Below are 21,018 nucleotides of genomic sequence, written 5' to 3' on the forward strand. Positions count from 1 at the left end.
GTCGCTAAAAACACTAAAATACCGAATCTCGGGAGCTACCGTTATATAAGGGTTATTCGAAGAAGTTGATCTGCACAGACAATTTTCTGTCTTAGGTTGTAGTATCCGAATTACGAACTTTATACACCAAATTTGAAATAATTCCGGTGAATAAATTCGCTAAAATCATCAAAATTCCGAATATAGATGAGTACCGTCATATGGGGGCTATGCGAAGAAGTGCACCTGCACATACAATGATGGAGGATATAAAAACATGACCACATGTAGGGTACTTGCCGCTTGCCATATACAATCAACATCAAAATAGCCAATAACATTGACCAAGATAACGAAATAAATAAATTGATATGGAATATTGGCGAAAATTTAGGTGTTTCAGCGGGCGGAAAGGGCGACTAAACTCAATGGAATTCTTTTTACCTTTTGATTAGTTGCATTGAAGAATTCGATCGATAAAGAAGTTCGCGTTCAGTCGATTTTTTTTTGTGTTTGCTCCAATATTTACAGCTGTGTTGCGACGTTGGCGAACAAACGTCGCCAAAATAAAAAAAAAATCGCTGCAAAAATTTAATTTATGTACGTCCGATTGGTTTATAAATCTATATTTCGTTAACAAAAAGAAGAAGAAAATAATAATAATCTCTTGTAGTTATTAAAAGCACGATATGTGTCAATAAAAGTGATTATGAAATAATAGTATTTATATTTAACATTGAAAAAAAAAAGTTAATTGTTTTCCAAGAATATTTGTATTTGAATAACTGCCAAATTGGGACATTAATAAAATGTGTCATGTGTGGAAGAAAGGGGAAGGGGTAGATAGACCCCCCGCCCAAAGATAAGTGAGATAAACGGTTGTATATAAAAAAAATTATAAAAGTGTAGAAACCAGCTTAATTATTTATTCTTCACTTGGGTGTGCGTGGAGTTTGCCGGAACTTTGCAATATGTTTTGTGTAGTTGTCTGCCTTTTGTAAACAAATTAGTTTTTGATAAATGTATTTCAATTGAATTCGATGGAAAATGTCTTCCCTCCTGATTTTGGAAAAAAATATCAAGTTAGAAAGCATGATGACGACAGACCATTGAAGGCGATTTGTAGTCTCTAAAGGCAGATTGGAAAACCATGTCCATTGTGGCCATGAAATTATTTCTTAACCCTTACTTTCTCCTCACTTCCAACCTGGAACTACTTTACGGCCAAAAATTACTCTTTCCCATTTTCAACTCCTACGGAATCCAAGGAGACTTAAACATTCTATTTCGTAATTTTTCCTGACGGCAAGAATACAGTGCGAAGAAAACAATTTTCGAAATCTAAATATCAACACAACAGTAAAAAGACGATAAGAAGTAGATATATAACGAATAGATTATTGAAACGATTACATATTTATATTTCGTTTTTTTTTTTTTTGTTTTTTGAACAATTGACGTGCCTTTATCTATCGTTATTGTTGTAGTTATTGTACTGTCATCGTTAATTAAGGTGGTTTTTTTGTTTAATTTTCATCAATAAAATAATGTCTTGTATCGATGGGGGATGTCTATCCCAAAAATGTTAGTGTTTTTTTGCGTTTGAAATAACAATCAAAACGGTCGGGGCTGAAACGTTCGAAGTTCTTCAAATCAAGCTATATATATAGAACATGAATTTTATCCCATTATTCAGTATTAGCGTTTTTTTACCCTCAGCCATATGGTTAGAGTGGGTATATATCATTTGATAGGTCAAAACGTGACTAGTTGAAATAATGGTTCAAGACTTTAGGTCTTTTTGGACCAAATCCGTTTCAGGACATTTGGAGTCGATCTGGCGATGTCCGTCCGTCCGTCTGTGTGGCAGGCTGATGCGCACGATAACTCTCGAAGGGGGTATCCGATTTAGTCCAAACTTGGTACAACGTATTATTTTTGTCAAACTTCGATCGAGTTCGAAGATGGGCAATATCGGTCCACTCTTTCTGGTATCTCCCCCACAAAATGTCAACATTTTCATAGAAAATAATTTATCGCATAGGAGGAGAACAATAATCTGAGATTGGGTGCGAGAATGGACAAGATCAGGTCACTCCTTCTTGTACCTCCCCCACAATGGTTAACATTTTGAATAACAAAACGCTCATAAAATGCGAAATAAGCATCCGATTATTATACTCTCCACCATAGTATGGAGGATATATTATATTATATTGTAACACCTCGAAATATTCATTTTAGACCCCACAAAGTACATATATTCTTGACCAGCATAAAATTCTATGACGATTTAGCGATGTCCGTCCGTCCGTTCGTCTGTGGAAATAACTCTAGCTTCCGAACGAGTTGAAGTAGATTGATAAACTTTTACTCAAATACATAATGTCTGCAGGACTTTTGGTACTGAAACTGGGCCATGTAGATCCATTTTTTGGTATAGCTCCCATATAACGGTACCTCCCGATATTCAGTATTTTGACGATTTTATCGACATTATTTACCGCAATTGTTTCAAATTTGGTATTTGAAGTTCGTAATGAATACTAGAGCCTATGACAGAAAATTGTCTATGCAGGTCCAGGTCTTCGTATAGCCCCCATATAACGGTACCTCCCTATATTCGGTATTTTGATGGTTTTAACTACTTTATTCACCGATTTTTTTTAAGTTTCGCATTTGAATATTGTGATGGCTTATGACATAAGTTACCTATGAAGGTCCATGTCGTCGTATATAGGGTCTATGCGGTACTTTTAAGATTTTAATTTAAAAATTTTTAACGAATTCGTTCCAAAAGGTGGAGGGTATTTAAAGTTCGGCCCGAGCTTACAGCTTTTTTACTTGTTTTTTTTTTTTTTCAATTTTCACATTTGAATATTGTAATGGCTTATGACAAAAGATGCATATGCAGGTCCCCGTCGTCATATAGACGCTAATATAACGGCTACATTCGGTTTTTTAAGATTTTAACAGAACTTTTAATGGATTTTGCTTTCTTTATACCCTCCACCAAAAAAAGTATGGAGGGTATATTAAGTGCGTCATTCCGTTTGTAACTCATCGAAATAATCATTTTAGACCCAACAAAGTATATATATTCTTGATCAGCGTAAAATTCTAAGACGATTTAGCCCTGTCCGTCCGCCTGTCCGTCTGTTGTAATCATGCTACAGTCTAAACGAATTAAGATAGGAAGCTAAAATTTTGCACAGATCACTCTTTTGTCTGCAGGCAAGTCAAGTTCGAAGATGGGCTATATCGTATAGCCCCCATGTAACGGTACCCCCGATATTCGGTATTTTGATGATTTTAGCCACATTTTTCAATGGAATTGTCTGAAAATCCACACAAGTAGTTCCTTGTGGGTACTTTATACCTCGGCAGAGAATTATCTATATAGGTCCACAATATCGTATAGCCCCCATATAACGTTACCCTACGATATTCGGTATTTTGATGATTTTAGCCACATTTTTCAATGGAATTGTCTGAAATTCCACAAAAGGAGTCTCTTGTGGACATATTACCCCCTCAAAAAGAATTGTCTATATAGGTCCACGATATCGTATATCCTCCATATAACTGTATCCCCCGATATTCGGTATTTTTATGATTTTATCCACATTTGTCATCGGAATTGTCTGAAAATCCACACAAGGAGTTCCTTGTGGGTACTTTATACCTCGGCAGAGAATTATCTATGTAGGTCCACGATATCGTATAGCCCTCATATAACGGTACCCCCGATATTCGGTATTTTGATGTTTTTAGCCATATTTTTCAACGGAATGGTCACAAGGGGTTCTTTGTGAGCATTTTCCCCTCGACAGAGAATTCTCTATATAGGTTAACCATAACGTATAGCTCCCATATAACGATACCCCGCGATATTCGGTATTTTGATGATTTTATCCACTTTTACCAATCGTATTTTCTGAAAATCCACACACGGAGTTCTTTGTGAGCACTTTACCCCTGAAACGGAATTGTCTATATAGGTCCACAATATCGTATATCCCCCATATAACGGTACTCCCCTATATTCGGTATTTTGATGATTTTAGCCACTTTTTCCAATGGAATTATCCGAAATCCACACAAGGAGTTCCTTGTGAGTACTTTACACGCAGACATAGATTTGTCTTTATAGGTCCACAATATCGTATATTCCCCCATATATCGGCACCTTCCTATATTAGATATTTTAAAGATTTTAAAAGAATTTTTAATGGATTTTATTTTTTTTGAAAATTTTCTAATTCGTTCCAAATGGTGGAGGGTATTCAAAGTTCGGCCCGGCCGAACTTACTGCTTTTTTACTTGTTAATTGCTAAATTCGTTCCAAATGGTGGAGGGTATGCAAAGTTCGAACCGGCCGAACATTCAGCTTTCTCACCTGTTTTTTTTTTTTTTTTTTTTTTTCTAAAATATCTCAAACATGGAATTGAGGTCCGGCGACTGGCGAGATAAATTAAGTTGTCTTGGAGCATAATAAAGAACCCAGTTTCGGACTACGTGAGTTGTATGTTTCGGATCATTGTCTTGCTGGAAGATCCATTGAGTTCCGAGACGCAAATTATCGAAAGATGGATTAAATATTTTATAGTATTCTCGTATATAAATATCGGTCTATAGTGTTTTCTATAAAACCCATTACACTACCACCACCGTGTTTAACTGTAGGTATCATACTTTTGGGATCTAGTGCTGTGTTGGATTTTCTCCAAACTTTTCATTGACCATCACTTCCGAAAATGTTGAAGTTATTTTCGTCGGTAAATAGAATGCGAATCCAATAATCAATTTCTTTGACTATATGTAATTCGGCAAACTCGAGGCGAAGTTTTTGGGGTTTTTCCGAAGTTAGCGGTTTCTTACGTGCTATTCTTCTTCTAAATCCATTTTTATGTAGCACATTTCTTAAAGTTCTCGGATGTACTATCTTTCTGAACATTTCTCCACATGTTTCGCAATTTTGGTAGGCTTTATTTTTGGATCTTTCTTGAGAATACTGCTAACATTTTGTTTGGCCTACCGCTTTAATTATAACTTTTTATTACAGTTTGCACCGTTGAACGGCTTAAATAACAAGTTTTGGGGATTTTTGCGTATGATTTATTTTTTTGCGTAGCTTTATTATCCGAGAAAATCCGATTTTTTGATCTTAGTTGGTGGCATTGAATCCTGAAAATCATTTTCAAAATCCGAGTTTTAATATAAATTAGTTGGTGGCATTGAATCCTGCAATAATTTTTGAACTACTTTAGTAAGCGACTCACTATATCGATGGGTGACACATGTACTACGAGAGAAACTCGATGTTTTCGGTGCAAGATTACCTTTCCAATTCTAACATGAATATTGACAAACATTCATATCAAAATTGTGTTCCCATAAAAATATGAGGAGCCTACGTTTTTCTCCATAATATCTTAAATGATTTTTTTTTCATTTTCAGAACCCGAGACACCAATAGCTTGCGCTCGCGATGGACGACATTAACAGTCGTAAAAATTTCCAACGCAATCGTACCTTTGCCAAATATGAACAACGTCGTTGGAGTGTCTTAAACGATAATCATTCAAAATCGGAATTTTATATCAACAACATTGGCTCCAAGGAAACACGAGATGTGTCCTCCTCCACAATGGATATATCCAAAGATCCATTTATGGAAGAGAAATCAGAAATGCCATTAAAACCTCTATCTATGGACGACAAAAATCTATCAACCAGCTCTCCCATGCTTGATCAAACTTCTCAAGGGGGTTGTGTGACACCTAAAACACCGGAACCCTCTCTCTTGGGTGTTAAGGAAAAACTTATTCTCTTTGAAAAGAAATTAAAATCGGATGTTTGGATAAGTTTTACGGCAGCCAGAGGCAAAGGAATTGAAAGGGGAACAAATCTGCGAAAATTTATTTCAAAATGGGAAATTGGTCCAACGAAGTCATCTGAGAAATCAACTTCGACATTTTATCTTAATTCGGAGGAGGGGAGAGAGCCGGAGAATGGGGTGAAGATTGGCAGGCACAATTGGAATTCAACGCTATGTTTGAATACGTATCAAGGAAAATCGAAGAAAAATGTTAATGTTTTCGAAAATCAAGGTTCTTCTTATGAATTGGAAAACAAAGAGACTTCTGTTGGAGAACCCAAAACTGAGGACATTGGTAATGGCAGGACTGACGCTGAAGTTGTTGACTCTTCATACACATTGGATAATACTGTGGAACTTAATACTGAAGTGGAAAACTTGACAACAAAAACCAAATCAATAGGATTTCTGAAGTAAGTTGACCCAGAGTAACCCTCCATTAGATTAAGGGAGGTATGAGATCTGTTTTTAATTAAAGACCTATTATTTCCATGATTTAGTAAAATGTATACCACAATGGATCAAAATTCTCAGACAAATGGAAATTTTGAAAATCGCGAGGAAATTAAGACCCGAGAAGAAAAAAAACAGGAATCTGAATCAGAGGAAAAACAACAAGAATCTGGGGCGGAAGAAACCACAATAAAACCAGATACAGCTGAGGAATCTAATGATAGTGCAGAAAAATATTTGTCCAATAAATTGAACGATACTTATCAGAGTGATTGTGTTGAACCCAATATTGGGGTCAATAGTATGAAAACGGAAGAGCAGGCCAAGTAAGTGTCCTTAATTTTATATAAGACGATAGGTTATAAATTTCTTATTATTTTTTTTTTTTCGTAGAGAAACCCAAATACCTAGTTCTCCAAATTACTACGGAAATGAAAGGGATTTCACCAGGAAGCTAATAAGAGAAATAGATTCAATTAAATATCTGGGGTGAGTTAAATTAAAAAAATAGTTTCGTGGTAAAAGATTTGTTTTAGAAAAAGTCGCTTCAAAATTCATCTACAAGTTTTGACTGTAGGGGAGAACAGAATACTAGAAAAAAAAATTTAGTTGCATTGTCCGAAGTACTGATCCCGTAGATGCTGTATCCCGAAAGATGGTGGACTATGCTTGATCAGGTTGAAGTCGAGGGAAACCCTGATGAAAGACCGAAACAGTTCTGCAAATCGATTGCCTGAAATGAGTATGGGGGAAAAATACCAATCGAACCCTCTTGTAGCTAGTTCACTCCCAAGTTTTCCACAGGATAGCTGGTGCATTAAAAAATTATGTAAAATAATATTATCTGGTAGAGCAAATGACTAGAGGCCTTAGGGTCTACAAGTATTTTCGATGCTCTTTCCAAAAATGAACACCATAAAGTTGCATCCTTGACCATTTTCCCATAGTGAGCCACAAACAATTTCTCCTTAGAGTTACTATATGAAATATAAGCCTGGCTACTGTGGGATTTCCAAGTAAGTGGTCCGGAGTATGCCATTTCGAAGCAAAGGTGAGAATACATATAACGCTTTTTTTTGGTTGACTTAAGTCATCGGCCGACTTCTTCCTAGAGGAAAAAAAGGAGTCTTGGGTTGTATCTGTTCGATTTTGGTCCTATGCTCCTTTGTTCTTTTCCGAAGAGGCCAGCCGATAACTTAAGCCAGTCAAAAAAGCGTTTTATGTATTCTCACCTTTACTGCTTCACGGAAGGTTGAAAGTTTGGGAATAACACGGAAAAGAAAATCCGTTTATAAAAGATCTAAATTAAAAATATTCCTTCGTCTATCGGACTAAAGAGCGGATCTCCAGCCGGAAATCCAATCAATCACAGAGGCTTTCAATGAGTTTGATACTAATAAAATATCAACTGCCATAGTTATTCAAAAAACACGACGTTAGGACAAAAAACTGTAAATATAGGGGTACCAGCTCATACATTTGATCCCGAATAAATAGATTCATACACTATCCAGTTCACAGGTAAGTGCCATCCTTCGGGTTAGCACAAAACAGGGCCTAAGAGCACCTCCATTTGGAGGGAAGATATCCGAAACTATATAGGAAAGACATTTGGTGGGAAGAAATCTCAAAAAATATAGGGAAGGCATATGGAATTAGTAACCTTATTATCTGTTTGTAGATAAATAATCTTTCCTTAACAGTCAGCCCATAAGTATCACTTATAGCACGCTGGTAGGCCCAAAAAAACCCTTGACTTTCCTATGAATATAGTCAATATGTCTAACAAATTCAAAGTTGCTATGTAATATAAAGCCCAAATATTTAATCGGCTCTGAATTGCGGATTTGGTTGCCCTCGAATTGCGAAATTTGGCTCATACAGGACCTAAGGATCAGCCTGTCAGCGGAGCCTCTTATATGGCCTTTTTTTGACACGGCACTATTAAAGTTTGGACGAAGCATGTCAATATATGCCTATGCACCAGCTGGAGCTCAGGGAAATACAAAAAGGAAAACAAATTTTAAAATACAGAAAATATATTAAAGTTTTTATCATACGATATTAATCATATTCTTCTTTTTCTTGTTTCAAAATTTGCAGTTCCGCCGAAATTAAAGATGGTTTTAAGAATCAAAACCAATTGCCAACAATTTCGTCGGATCCAATTGCATTGCCTTTGATTGGAAATAATTACACACATCCACCACTGTTTGAATTTTCTACTAGTAATGGCGAAGTTAGAAATTCTACCAGTCAGGAAGTTGACAATTTGTCGGATGCTGATCAATATAATAAACCATTGACCCCAACAACACCGAAGAAAGAACAAGTTATAAACCAAGAGCCAGAAAATGTGATACTGACGAATGCATCGGATCCAAAATACAAAAGGTGAATATATATTCGAACCCTCTATGTCAGAGTCGTATGTGAAATTAATTTTTTATATGTTACCTTTTTGGGGGCATTCAGGAAATGTTTAAGCTCTCTTACAATGCTTTATTGAATAAAGCTCAAGGTACAAGTTCATAAAAGCCTATTTTTACTGGCTTAAGTCATCGACTGAATTCTTGGTAAAAGAATAAAGGATTTTTAGTTTGTCTTGGTTCAATTTCTACCCATAATTTATACTTGTTAACCAAAAGCTTTTTATTCTATTACGAAGAAGCCAGGCGATGACTTTAGTAAGTCAAAAAAACCTTTTATGTTATCTTACGTTTAAACTTTACTGAGTTCACACTATACCTATATTTATAGTTATAATGATTTCATAAAAAGGTGATAAAAACTGCAGCCCCCATCGTTTTATTATTAAATATTTTAAAGCCATTTAAATCTGTTGTTCAATCTACTTAGTTTCTAATGTTAATTTTACTTATAACTATTTAATTTATGAATAAGCTACTATTTACAATATATACAGATGGATCATACACCGGTTATTGCGACACCTTATAGACAGGTTCTAACTCGAGCATCCCAAACCTTTGACGATAGGAGAGAAGCTTCTCTCTGTAGAGAATACCTTTATCATTCATCTTTAGTTATCTACTCGGTGGCCTATAATTGGGCCGATTTTGCCTTCACACGTCTGTGCCGTGCACCAGGCTTTTTCTCACTTACTTACGGATGCAGCTCTGTTTGGGGAAATTTAGAGCGCTTGCATTAAGAAATTTATTTATTTGACCAAAGTCGATGAATTCTTATACTATTAGGTATTGTCAGGTAAACGACAGGTTTCATCTCATCCCTGGTTTCGCATTACGTCTAAATAGGATCTGAGAACTAGTGTATCAGCGGAGCTTCTCTATTTGGTGGGAAGAGATCCCAAATCATATAGGGGAGGCATATGGAACAAATAATCAGCCTGTTAACGGAGTCTTGGTAATTGGTGGGAAGAGATCCCTAATCATATAGGGAAGGCATATGGAACAAGTAAACTTATTATCTGTTTGTAGATAAGAAATCTTACCTTGACAGTCAGTCCACGATGGTAGACTCAATAAATGCCCTTGACCTTACCTAACAAATTCAAAGTTGCTATGCAATGTAACACCCAAATATTTTATCTGCTCTGAAATTTGAATTTGTTGCCTCTCTAATTGCGAGATACAGGACCTAAGAATTAGCGGGGACTTTCTACTTGGTAGAAATAGATCCCAAATTAAATAGGGAAGGCATATGGAATTACCAACCTTACTATCTGTTTGTAGATAAGTAATCTTTTCTTTAAAAGCCATGTCAGTCCACCAGTAGCATTTATAGCACGATGGTAGATCTAATAAATAACCATGACTTTACCTAACAAATTCAAAGTTGGTATGCAATATTTAGATATTTTATCTGCTCTGAATTGCGAATTTGTTGCCCTCCAATTGCAAGGCCTTGTCTGGAGCTGCCATATAAGTATTTTTTCGCTTGAATGTAGGAGAGTAGTTCCAAATATGTGTTCCGGCCGCAGCGACGAATATTTCATCTGCATATGTGTGATACACTCGCATTTATAGCTTCTCTTTCATGAAAGTTTTGAGAATCCTATACTAAACCATTAATTTATGAAAAATTGATCCGTTATGTTTAAAGTTATTTAGGGTAACAGCGTAATTTATTGGAGAGTTTTTATTGATGAAAAAATATAACGATCTCGATTATGGATTATGGGATATATTTTGTTCGACTTTTAAATTCTTATATGATCTAAGTTCAAAATGGTGTAATTAAGGTTGGTTTCAATGCGAAAAAAATGAATATTTAAAAACTTAATATTTCAGCTCGACGGACCTTTACATTTGATTATTAGAATGCTGCATTTCAATTAATTGCTTAAATTTTCGCTTTTTCAGTACTGGTGATCAATTGGATTTGAATAATGGATTGCAAAATTCAATTTATGGGAAGAACGACGGAAATGCAACTCAAAAAAGTTTCCTATTCCCCATATCTGTACCAAAGGTACCTGAGGAAGTTCGTAACAAAAGATTCCTGACGCCGGCTTTCATTAAATTTATGGGCTTAGATGATGAGTCGGAAAGTGAAGAGAAAAAAACTGACAACTTGCAAACAAATAAAGAACTGCAGAGTGCTGAGAAGAAACTCGACAATTTACCAAAGGAGGAAGAATCTGAAAGAAAGGAAGTAGATCTAATAACGAGGTAAGAGAATAGGGAAAATATTGAAAAAGGGAATTGTTAGCGATGTTTACTGTAGACTGTAGGTACAGAAATTTTAATTTAGCAATGTCTTAAAAATATTTTATTTTCCAGTCCAGTCGATACAGTTTCAGTGATCGATACAACTTCAAGTAAAGCCACAGAACAGCAAGCAGAGCAAATTATTAAAACGCTACCAACAGAACTAAAAATTACAAAGAAGGAGAAGGATCTCCCCGAACATTTGGAACGGAGGAAGGAAATTAGGCGAAGGAAAAGGCCCAAAACCATTGCAAGGTAAAATATTGAAATTATAATAATTCAAATAATTTTACTTTAATAATAATTTTGTTTTCAGTTGCCAACCCAGCAGAGATCAGATGAGAGCAGATAAAGAGAATACAACTGAATTGGAAGCCAGGAGAAAGGATTTTGCAAGGTAGGGCTAGTACAAAATATTCTCTTAAATACAATCTTCAAAAATGTCGGTGTTCTTTTTAATAGCAAGCAAAGAGTTTCCTTCGAAGACCAATCTCAGCCTTATGGAGAAGATGACGATGATTTTCAGCAGAATGATTTCGCAAGTCCTGTAATGTTTACAAATAAAATTTCTTCCCGCAAGGAAGTTCCTATGGTAGTTAGCAAAAGGGATTCCATCAGCGAGTTGCAAACGAAAACTGTAACGGATGAGTTGTTATCTGAAGTCGGTAAAAGACCCAAGCGCAGGCATATTACCAGGTTGTGGAAACACATTTTTTAGAAGTCCGTAGAAGTGACAAGTTTTCTTTTTATTTTTCAACAGACAACAAAGCAGAGATGATCAAAGTATAGGAGCGAAATATGTTGAAAGGAAGCAAGACATTGATGATGATTCAAGGTGAGTTTTTTCTGAAGAACATTTGCGACCAAAAAATAAGATGCAAAAACATCAGGGCATGGATAAGTAACATGCTTTTATAATAAAAGAAAATACCGCGGCTACCCAGTGTAGAAGAGAGAGACTTTACAGGGATATTTTAAATGCAGTCCACATTAAATAAGATAAGAAAATGTGAGTTAGATTACGAAACGTAACCTAAACTGCAAACTTATAAGCAAGTGCATCACGTTTGCTTGCACATATGAGATAACTATGCGTGTTTATGCCCTCTCCATAAGATTTAAGCCTTTGAAATGGATCTCAGGCCCTTCGAGTCGGATCGGATCGGTGACCGTAAACGAAGTGAGTTAAAACTTAGTTTTAAATGCTGAAGAATTTGCCTTTAAAATTAAAGTGAATTGCACTGCTGCTTACGGCTGGCATTGTCCTCGAGGAAAGGAAGTTTGTAAACGTCAGAATGAGACTGCATCAAAAATTATGAAAATGGAAATTATTATGGAAACAATGGGTATATTAAAGACGAAAGAAGCTATAGACGAAGTATTTAAGTTCACAACAGAAAAAGTTTTGGACGCGGCAAGGGATGTACAAATACGATTAGGGATGCTTCCAAACAAGTCCAGACTGTTATCAGAGGAAGGCAGCAGAATGCAACGGCGAGGTGATACTCGAAAAATGTTACGGTGAGAATACACAAAACGCTTTTGTGACTGACATTGGGTTGCTTTTTTGCGAAAGAACAGAGGAGCTTAGAGCGAGCAAGATTAAATTATGGGCCAGAAGTTGAAATAAGTCAACGGATATTTTTTTATTTTACGAAGAAGCCAGCCGATGACTTTAACAAGTACAAAACGCACTTTATGTACATACACCTTTAAGGTCTTTCTCTAAATGTAGAGAACAAAAACGAAGTCCTTGACTTGAAGAAACAAGTTGTCGACATAACATCCGAATTGGACAACAAGCGGATGGAGCGCGAAGCACCGATAGCGGACATAAGAAAAATGGATGGCGATATAAAGGAAAAAAATGGAAAGGAAGATACCTTTAAACATGTCACGAATCTAATAAAAAATGTCAAGAATACCCTATCGGTGAACCAGGAGGCGGAACGCATGGGAAAACATTAAAGGCAGTAGTATGACAACATAATGAGTATTTGTCTAGCTCAAAGAGAGCACGACGTGCAGCTGAAACAGAAAGTGATGGGGAAAAAGGAAAATATCGCAAAGACGAAAGAGTTGCAGTAGAAGACACCATTACAGAAGTTGAAGTACTTGAGGAAGAAACAGAATCATGTTCTGAACAATTCTTAACCACTTAAGAATCCGTGTGGCAAAAGAATCAAAATGTCATATAAATGGCGAATCGGAAAGGACATAAATCATGCATTATACGATAAAGAGATGAAGACGAAAGGTTAGCCATCTATGATACTGGGGGCACAAGTTTTTAGGAAGATGAAGATGCCTAGTGGATGTGGAGCGGCTTGAAAAAGGCAGGCTGGAGTGACACAAAAAAGTTAATGTCAAACAGAACGCGTTGAGTTCACTTCGAATGTAGAAGAAAATATCAACAAAAACGAAAGAGTTGGAGTAGAAGGCCACATTACTGAAGTGGAAGTACTTGAGGTGCAAGAAGACTTGACCACTCAAGAATTCATGTGGGAAAATAAGCAAAATGTTATACTCATGACAGAAATGGGAAGAAATCAAGGATAAACAATACGAAAGAGTTGGAGTAGAAGACCCAATTACTAAAGTTGAAGCACTCGAGGAAGAAACAGAATCAAGTCCTGAAAGCTTAAAATAACTATTGTCAACCATTCTAGAATCCAAGTGGCAAAAGAAGCCAAATGTCATACTTATGGGGAAATGGAAAAGAACAGAAATCAGGGATGAACTATATGCCAAAGAGATAATGACGAAAAAGGATTGTCATATACGAGCCTTGAGTTATGATAGGATGAAGGAAGCACAAGTTGTCAGGCAGATCCTGATGGCTAGTGGAAGTGGTGCAGCTAGAAAAATGCAAGCTGGAGTATATAGGCTCGAATATTGCCGAAATTTCCAACCACTAAAGAATCCAAGTAACTAAATAAGCAAATCGTTATCTTAATGGCGAAACTGAAAACGACATAACTCAGGGATGAACTGCATGCCAAGGAGATGAAGACCAAAAAGGATGATTATCTTCGGTGCTGGAGCCATGATATGATCAAATAAAAATAAGTTTTCAGGAAGACGATGATACTTAGTGGAAATGTTGCAGCTAGAAAAAGGAAGGCTCGAGTGGCAGTAAAATTATGAGCACTGGAACGATAACCTGTTCAAGGTCTGTAAGATGGCGCTGCCAGAGAAATCTCACATCATCGGATACAGAAAGAAGATGACATATGAATAGAATTCTGCCTGGAAATTGAAGTTGGCTAGACAACGAAGTTAGGATCTTTTAAAAATACCACAGGGAAAGAAGGGTGCTTTACTTAACATATTTTTCGTTAATCAATTTAATTTTTTAAAATTTTTCCCCTACCAAGAACGTTCATTGATAAGTGAATCTGTTTTTGCAATAAAAGGTACATATCTCTCCCTTTTACACTTAATGTTAAGTTGGGTTAAGTCATATTATCGTGAGTAGTTTTTAAGGAATAAATATTTAGTGCATTGCAAATACCCACTGAAAAAAGACGTTTTATGTCTTTAAAAATTATCCCAGTTCAACAACAGCCATTCTATATTTTTGGAATGCTGGAGTTGAATTTCTGTGTTTAATTCTATGCTCGATTGTCACAACCATTAATGCATTAATTTAATGACATTTTCCAATTTCAGCAAAACAAAGTCCCTGGTTATCATTAAAAATGGTACATATCAAACTATGGATCCGCCTGCCGACAAATACCATTCCCTTAAACCTGAGCTAGGGTAAGCAAATCATTCCTTCTTTTTTCCATGGAAAACTTTTATTTCCGATTTTCTGAAATCTTCAGGCCCATTGAGGTATTACCATCTGCGGAATTCTGTGCGAAGGGTATGGAACACATACAACCCATATTAGAGGAATTAATCAAAACCGAGGAGTCCTATGTCGAAAGTATCTGGAAAGGTTTGAAAAACTATGGCAATGTATTCGAACAACGTGATCTTCCCAGAGGAATGAAGGGTAAAAAATATGTCCTCTTTGGAAATATTGAACAGATTGCCGAATTCCATAGAGATATTTTCCTGCCAATGCTGTTGAGAAATCGCAACAATATCAAACAATTATTTGATCAGTTTCAACGTTATATTGAGGTAAGTTGGATATAATGTCGTCTATTTTGGGCGTGGGGAGAATTATAATTTCTTAAGGTGGCAAGTCACCTAATTTTTTGGGATAGGATGGCCAGGAGGTTAGGCTAAAGAGTTTGCGTAACTACCTTACTCGGGACTTTCGGTTGAGGTTGATAGCAAAGCAAAGAGAAAGTATAAAATCTTTCGAATATGATCTTTTGATAGGCATTGTTAAACTTAGAACAGAGAGAAATTGGCTTCGGACAGCGACAATAACGACAAGCAGAGCTGTCAGGCTGGAAATACATAAAGAGCTTGAAGTCATGGCTGGGCATATTTTGTGACATTTCATAAAAGGATTACAGAGCCGCACCAAAATCCTGCCGTCGTTTTCCATTATAATTTGACATTAATATGCCTAGCCATGACTTCAAGCTTGTTATGTACTTAGCCCTTCATTTTTGCCGATTTATCTGCATTTTGGCGATAAAGGCCCACTAAACCAGTTTGACATATGGCGTAACCTGGTAATCCATCATTCCATTAGGTTCAGACCGCCTCCCCATAATCGTCGCCATCAACAGACCACCCCACTTCAGAGACTCCGAATGCCGCACTTTCCTTAACTATGGAAAAGCCAATTGGCAAGAATTCAGAGAATATACCAATTACCGCTTCTGGAACTACCAATACCATGTCCAGGTAGCAAATAGGTATTATATCCGTTGGTCGAATACCTGAAATAAGACAGCAGCGGGAATAGCAAATGAGTGAGATGAGCTTCGTCGTACAAACCCTAATAATTCTGGAGTTAGGAAACTACTCTGGAGGTAAACAGGTTAATTTGCGAACATAAGCGGAAAATGTGTGTAGATAATCTGCAATATCAGTACCGGATCGAGTAAATTGCGGACAATGGTTAAGTTGCTTTTGAACCTAGAAAAAAGGATGATCGAACATCTGTCTCATTTTACGGAGTGGAAGTAACAAATCCGAAGAGATGTACGATATATTTCAACCGGCAATTCATAGAACACCCAGAGATTTGCAGGGCTAAGAGAAGGATTCTGAGCCATTTAGGATCTCTCCCAGCGGAGGAGGTACCATCACAATTTACGTTGGAAGATGTTGCACATGTCATCAGAATAGTAAAGCGCATCCAAAGCTCTTGGTTCGGACGGAATCTCCATGGTGATGGTGATGCAACTGGATAAGCCATAAGTTGAGTACCTTACTAAACTTGTCGTTAGCCGCTAATACTTATCAATGCCTGGAAAATGGACAGGGTGGTCCGCTACAGAAACCAGGGAAGGATGCCAACAAAAGTGATTCGTGCTGATCGATATAACGTTTATCGGCAGTAGCAAAGGTGTTAAAGGCATTACTTCTCCCCAGCATAAGAGAGTGTTTTCCAGTAGCTGATCATCTATACGAACTCCGGAAATTGTATAGCATAATAACAGCTTTGCACGACGTTTCCACAAGTGCCAGAAGAGGACTCAGACAGAACACTTATGGTGTCACTTGATTTATCAATTCAGAATTAAGAAGTCGAAGGGAAACAGGTGGTTTCCCAAGGTGGGGTGATATCTCCGGAACTGTTTAACCTTTCTGGCATTTCACGCCCACCAGACAGCTTTTAGTTAATAAGGTACGCGTCCGGAACTGTCCTTGGTGGCATCTGCGAAAGGTTGAATCTTTACTTAGTTCATTTTAACGTCTTTTCCGTTGCGGGGATTTTGAAAATATCCGCCACGAAATCGATGGCCACACTTTCCGACCACTAAATACCCCAAGGTCTTAGGGGTCACATTCGATAGCCTCCTTAAGTCATCCACGTCAAATTTGAAATAGAAATAAGGTTCTCAAGTCTCTGGCCGGCAGTACTTGGGGAGCTGATAAAGAAACCTTGTTGACCACTTACAACCCAATAAGCTGGTATGTGATATACCATGCAGCTCAGGTGTGGTCCACCAACATATGTGCTACGAAATGGAATAGCATTCAGTGCTGGCAGAACGCTGTCCTTAGAACTGCAACAGGGTGCCTTCTTATGACACCCATTGACCATCCACATAAGAGGGCGAAGGTCTTACCGGCGCGGTGGCATAATAAAATATTCAATTCTTGCTAGATGTTGTAAACTCGGTCATCCTAATCACCATCCGGTGAAAAACAAAATCTCCATCCAGGCAAGTAAGACCTTCTTGATCTATAGAGAGAAGCACAGAGATATAAGAGAGAGCGAGAGAGATTGTAGATCAACAAGCCTGTTTTGAAGGATATTCCTTTGAAACTACCAGAACCAAAAAATACGGCCAAAACAAACTGTTACCTATGCGTCAAAAGTATTTCCTTTAATTCTAACTTCTTTTCTCAAAATTTCAGGAAGACTATTTTTATGCCTACGTCCTGTATGCCATGAACAATCAGAGATCTCTGGAATTGTGTAATGAAAATAAGAAGTTCTTCAAGGTATGAAATGACAAGAAAAAAACTTGTATTAGACAAGATATTTAAATAATTTCCCTCTGCCACAGACAATGCAAGCGAAATGTGAGGATAATTTGGGTATCAATAGTTTCCTGCTACAACCAATACAACGTGTTCCAAGGTACTCGCTGATGCTCAAGGAATTTATAAAGGTAAGTAGCGCAACAAAAAATATAGCATTTCCATGTTAAATATAAAAAAAAGGCAAAAAGTGGACATTTAGAAGGCTGCTTGGGCGCCACTCTCTGGACTGTCCCTAACAAGTTATTCCCTGCAATTTGTTTCATTTCCTTTTTTATTTTTCAGAAACTATTCGATAAATATCCCATGAAACCCCTCATCGATTCGTGTTGCCGTTTGGATAGACGTTTACAGATTCTCCTGAATGCCATCAACAAATCGGAGGTTATCAACGATGTGGATTGTATTAGTGAAACACATGAGGTTTGATTTTTTACATTGCAATACCTTACCAGATTTAGCATCTCAAACTTTTTTCTCGTTTCACAGTTCAACATTTTCTATCAGGGTAAATTTCGCGATGTGGCCGAGTTCAGCTGTCACGATTTCACACTGAAGCGTAACTATCGTTCGAAACTTTTCATCTATGAAAAATGCATTATCTATACGGAAGTTAAGCGCAAACAGTTGGTATTTCGTGGTCGTTATCCCCGTGAACATTTGGGCATGACCATGCAAAATAAATCCTTTACTTTGTACTATGATCGCCTGAAGCAACAAGAGTGTGAATTTGTTGGCGACCCAGCTTTGGTGAGACAATGGCAGGATTTAATACGTGACACCATCAATGCCTATGCGGTGGAGGAGAAGGTCCGCCTACAGGAATTACACAATCCAGAGGTGGTGCATAGGCGGCAAAGACGTGCTGCTAATCTATCATTATTCCGCGATTCAAATCGCTTTAGCACTGATAGTGGTATTAGTAATACTTAAATGTTACAGAAGGTTTACATTAGAGGGTTTCTGCTGGATTAAAATCCTTTGCGGGGATGTATTTGGCATTCATGCCATGTAATTGGCAATATAAGTACATCGGACTTAATAAATCCGGTAAACTGTAAACTTTGTATTAGATACACTTACTCATTATCACTTATGGGACAGAACTTTATTAGTGATCTGAAATAAATGAACTTTCTTGGAAATGTGTTTTTTTTTCTTTGGGTTTGACCAACTAAAGGTGGGAATACATAAAGCGCTTATTTGGCTGATTTAAGTCATGGGCTGGCTTCTTCGGAAATTAACAAAGGAACCTAGGGCCAAAATTTAACTAAAAATCAAAATTGAACTAATCTTAAAACTCCTTTGTTCCTCTACGAAGAAGCCAACCGATGACTTAAGCCAGCCAAAGAAGCGCTTTATGTATTCCCACCTTAATACCGTCCCTCCTTAACAAATTGTAAAATATGGAAGTTTTTGTATAAAGTTCTAAAAAGGATGAGCGCGCCGGACCCTTTTTCGCCTCAAATATTATCGATAAATCAATTATCACATTTGGTCGGTCTTATCTTATCTTATATCACCCTTATCGCGAAAATAAACACCCTCTCGGAATGAGTTCCCTAATCACAATCCTCAATTTGTTCACGGGGAATGTGGTAACTTCGAGAAAAGTTTCCCCTTATCGTGAACGGGATTTTAAGGGAATTTTGCTCGCCCTGCACTACAAAAGTGGTAAGGATATTATGTCTTTGTGCGTTTGTTTTTAACATGGAGAAGGAGCCGAGATAGAGTCTTTTATGGGTATTCACAGAATCACTTTCTGAGTCGATGTATGAATGTCAGTGCGTCTGTTCGTTCGTCCGTCGGCCGGCCATGTATTTTTGTGAACAAAATGCAGGTCGCATTTATTATCCGATTTAGATGAAATTTTCCAAACAATAACTGTTTGGTCCAAGGGCGAACCCTATTAAAATTGGTGAGAATCGGTTCAAATTTATATATATCTCCCATATATATATTCAACCGATTTCGGGTTAATTGTGCACCAAATGGCGAATATAAGCCCAAATGACCTGAACTTTGGCACATCCGACCGAATTCAGTCTAGCAGCAAGTACATCAAATTCGGAGTAAATCGAGTTCCAATATATACAGGGTGAGTTAAAAAAATTGCAACAAAGTTAAACGCATTAATTTTTTCATATTTTTTTTTTTAAATTTTATTTACTGAAAACAATGTCGGAAATAGCATCAAATTTTAGAATAAGTTTAGATTGGTTCGAATTGGTCACCTTTGGCCTTCAAACGGCCAATGAAACCGTCACACGCTGCTCGAATGTTGCTCTGCGGTATTTTGGCCCATTCCCGGCGAAGCGGTTGCTTGAGGTGATCGACACTTTGGTATTTTTTAGTGCCAACTTTGCTTTCCAAAATACTCCAGACAGAGATAGTCCAAAGGATTGGTATCCGGAGATTTTGGTGGTCATTGTGCGCTGGAAATGAAGCGAGGAACAACAAACAGTTGTAGCCATTCTTGGGTGGCGCGTGTTGAGTGCGATGGCGCTGAGTCCTGTTGGAATGTCCAAGGTCTGCGGCCAAAATGTTTGTGTGTCCAAGGCTTTAATACACCCTCCAGAATATTTTCGCGATAATATTCGGCATTTATTCTGATGCCATGGTCGATTAATACGAGCGGAGAGCGACCATCGCCTGTTATGGCGGCCCACACCATCACCATGACCGGCGCTTGAGTTCTGGTGGCCAACCGAAGGTGTACATTTTTAGCTGACCTCTTTGGCAAGTAAACACGATCTTTTTGTTTGTTTGCAAACTGCTGGACAACAAATGTTTTCCCCATCGGAGAAACCCAAATTCGGCAGTTCACCACTTTCGGCGAAGCGAAGCAAGTCTTTAGCTCTTTTAAGTTCTTTCATTTTTGGAATTTCAATGGCTTTACCCCGAGCTTATTCTTCAATATTTGCCGAATGGAATATTGCAACATATTCAGCTCACGAGCCATTTTTCGGCCACTGCGACGGGGGTGTCGATCAAGTCGCTTCTTTACTTTTCGAACAATGTCTGCTGATGTTCTGTTTTCTTCCGTCCACTTCCTTGAGGTCGGGCTACGCAACCAGTATCACAGTAACGAGCGATGGCACGAGACACAAAATATTTATTCACATTTAAATGCTGGAGTGCTCTAACGATAGCCGCTTGTGGTTTTCCAGCCAAATATAAATAAATTACACTATCACGCTTGAATTCCATTACGAATTACTTCTTTTCTGTAAAATTCCCATCAAAATGCTTTTGAACGCTTGTAAACAATATAATGAGTTGGTTGCAGTTTTTCATCTCATCCTGTATGTAATGTTAGCCCAAATTGATTAGATTTTTTCATATTCAACTGAATTTTACTATTTGCTGAAACTCGGTCCGGTA

The 21,018-nt window shown here is 37.4% G+C and overlaps 2 protein-coding genes across 2 annotated transcripts; both read left to right on the forward strand.

The window, feature by feature from the left end:
• The first annotated feature begins 446 nt into the window (after positions 1 to 446).
• Positions 447 to 6,818, forward strand: LOC131806396 (uncharacterized). Its single transcript, XM_059130456.1, has 4 exons — positions 447 to 579; positions 5,441 to 6,273; positions 6,361 to 6,639; positions 6,707 to 6,818. Exons 2-4 carry the CDS (start codon positions 5,471 to 5,473, stop codon positions 6,804 to 6,806), a joined length of 1,182 nt encoding a protein of 393 aa, XP_058986439.1. The 5' UTR covers positions 447 to 579; positions 5,441 to 5,470; the 3' UTR covers positions 6,807 to 6,818.
• A 1,273-nt stretch (positions 6,819 to 8,091) lies between these two features.
• On the forward strand, positions 8,092 to 18,702 carry LOC101888908 (triple functional domain protein). The gene is made up of 13 exons (XM_059130450.1): positions 8,092 to 8,117; positions 8,417 to 8,707; positions 10,660 to 10,968; positions 11,080 to 11,262; positions 11,324 to 11,404; positions 11,470 to 11,703; positions 11,768 to 11,842; positions 14,680 to 14,772; positions 14,838 to 15,141; positions 17,509 to 17,595; positions 17,661 to 17,765; positions 17,920 to 18,057; positions 18,124 to 18,702. The coding sequence occupies exons 1-13, from the start codon at positions 8,092 to 8,094 to the stop codon at positions 18,565 to 18,567; spliced, it is 2,370 nt and encodes a 789-aa protein (XP_058986433.1). The 3' UTR covers positions 18,568 to 18,702.
• The last annotated feature ends 2,316 nt before the right edge of the window (positions 18,703 to 21,018 follow it).

Source organism: Musca domestica, unplaced genomic scaffold (assembly GCF_030504385.1).
Source record: "Musca domestica strain aabys unplaced genomic scaffold, Musca_domestica.polishedcontigs.V.1.1 75, whole genome shotgun sequence".
Taxonomy (NCBI): domain Eukaryota; kingdom Metazoa; phylum Arthropoda; class Insecta; order Diptera; family Muscidae; genus Musca; species Musca domestica.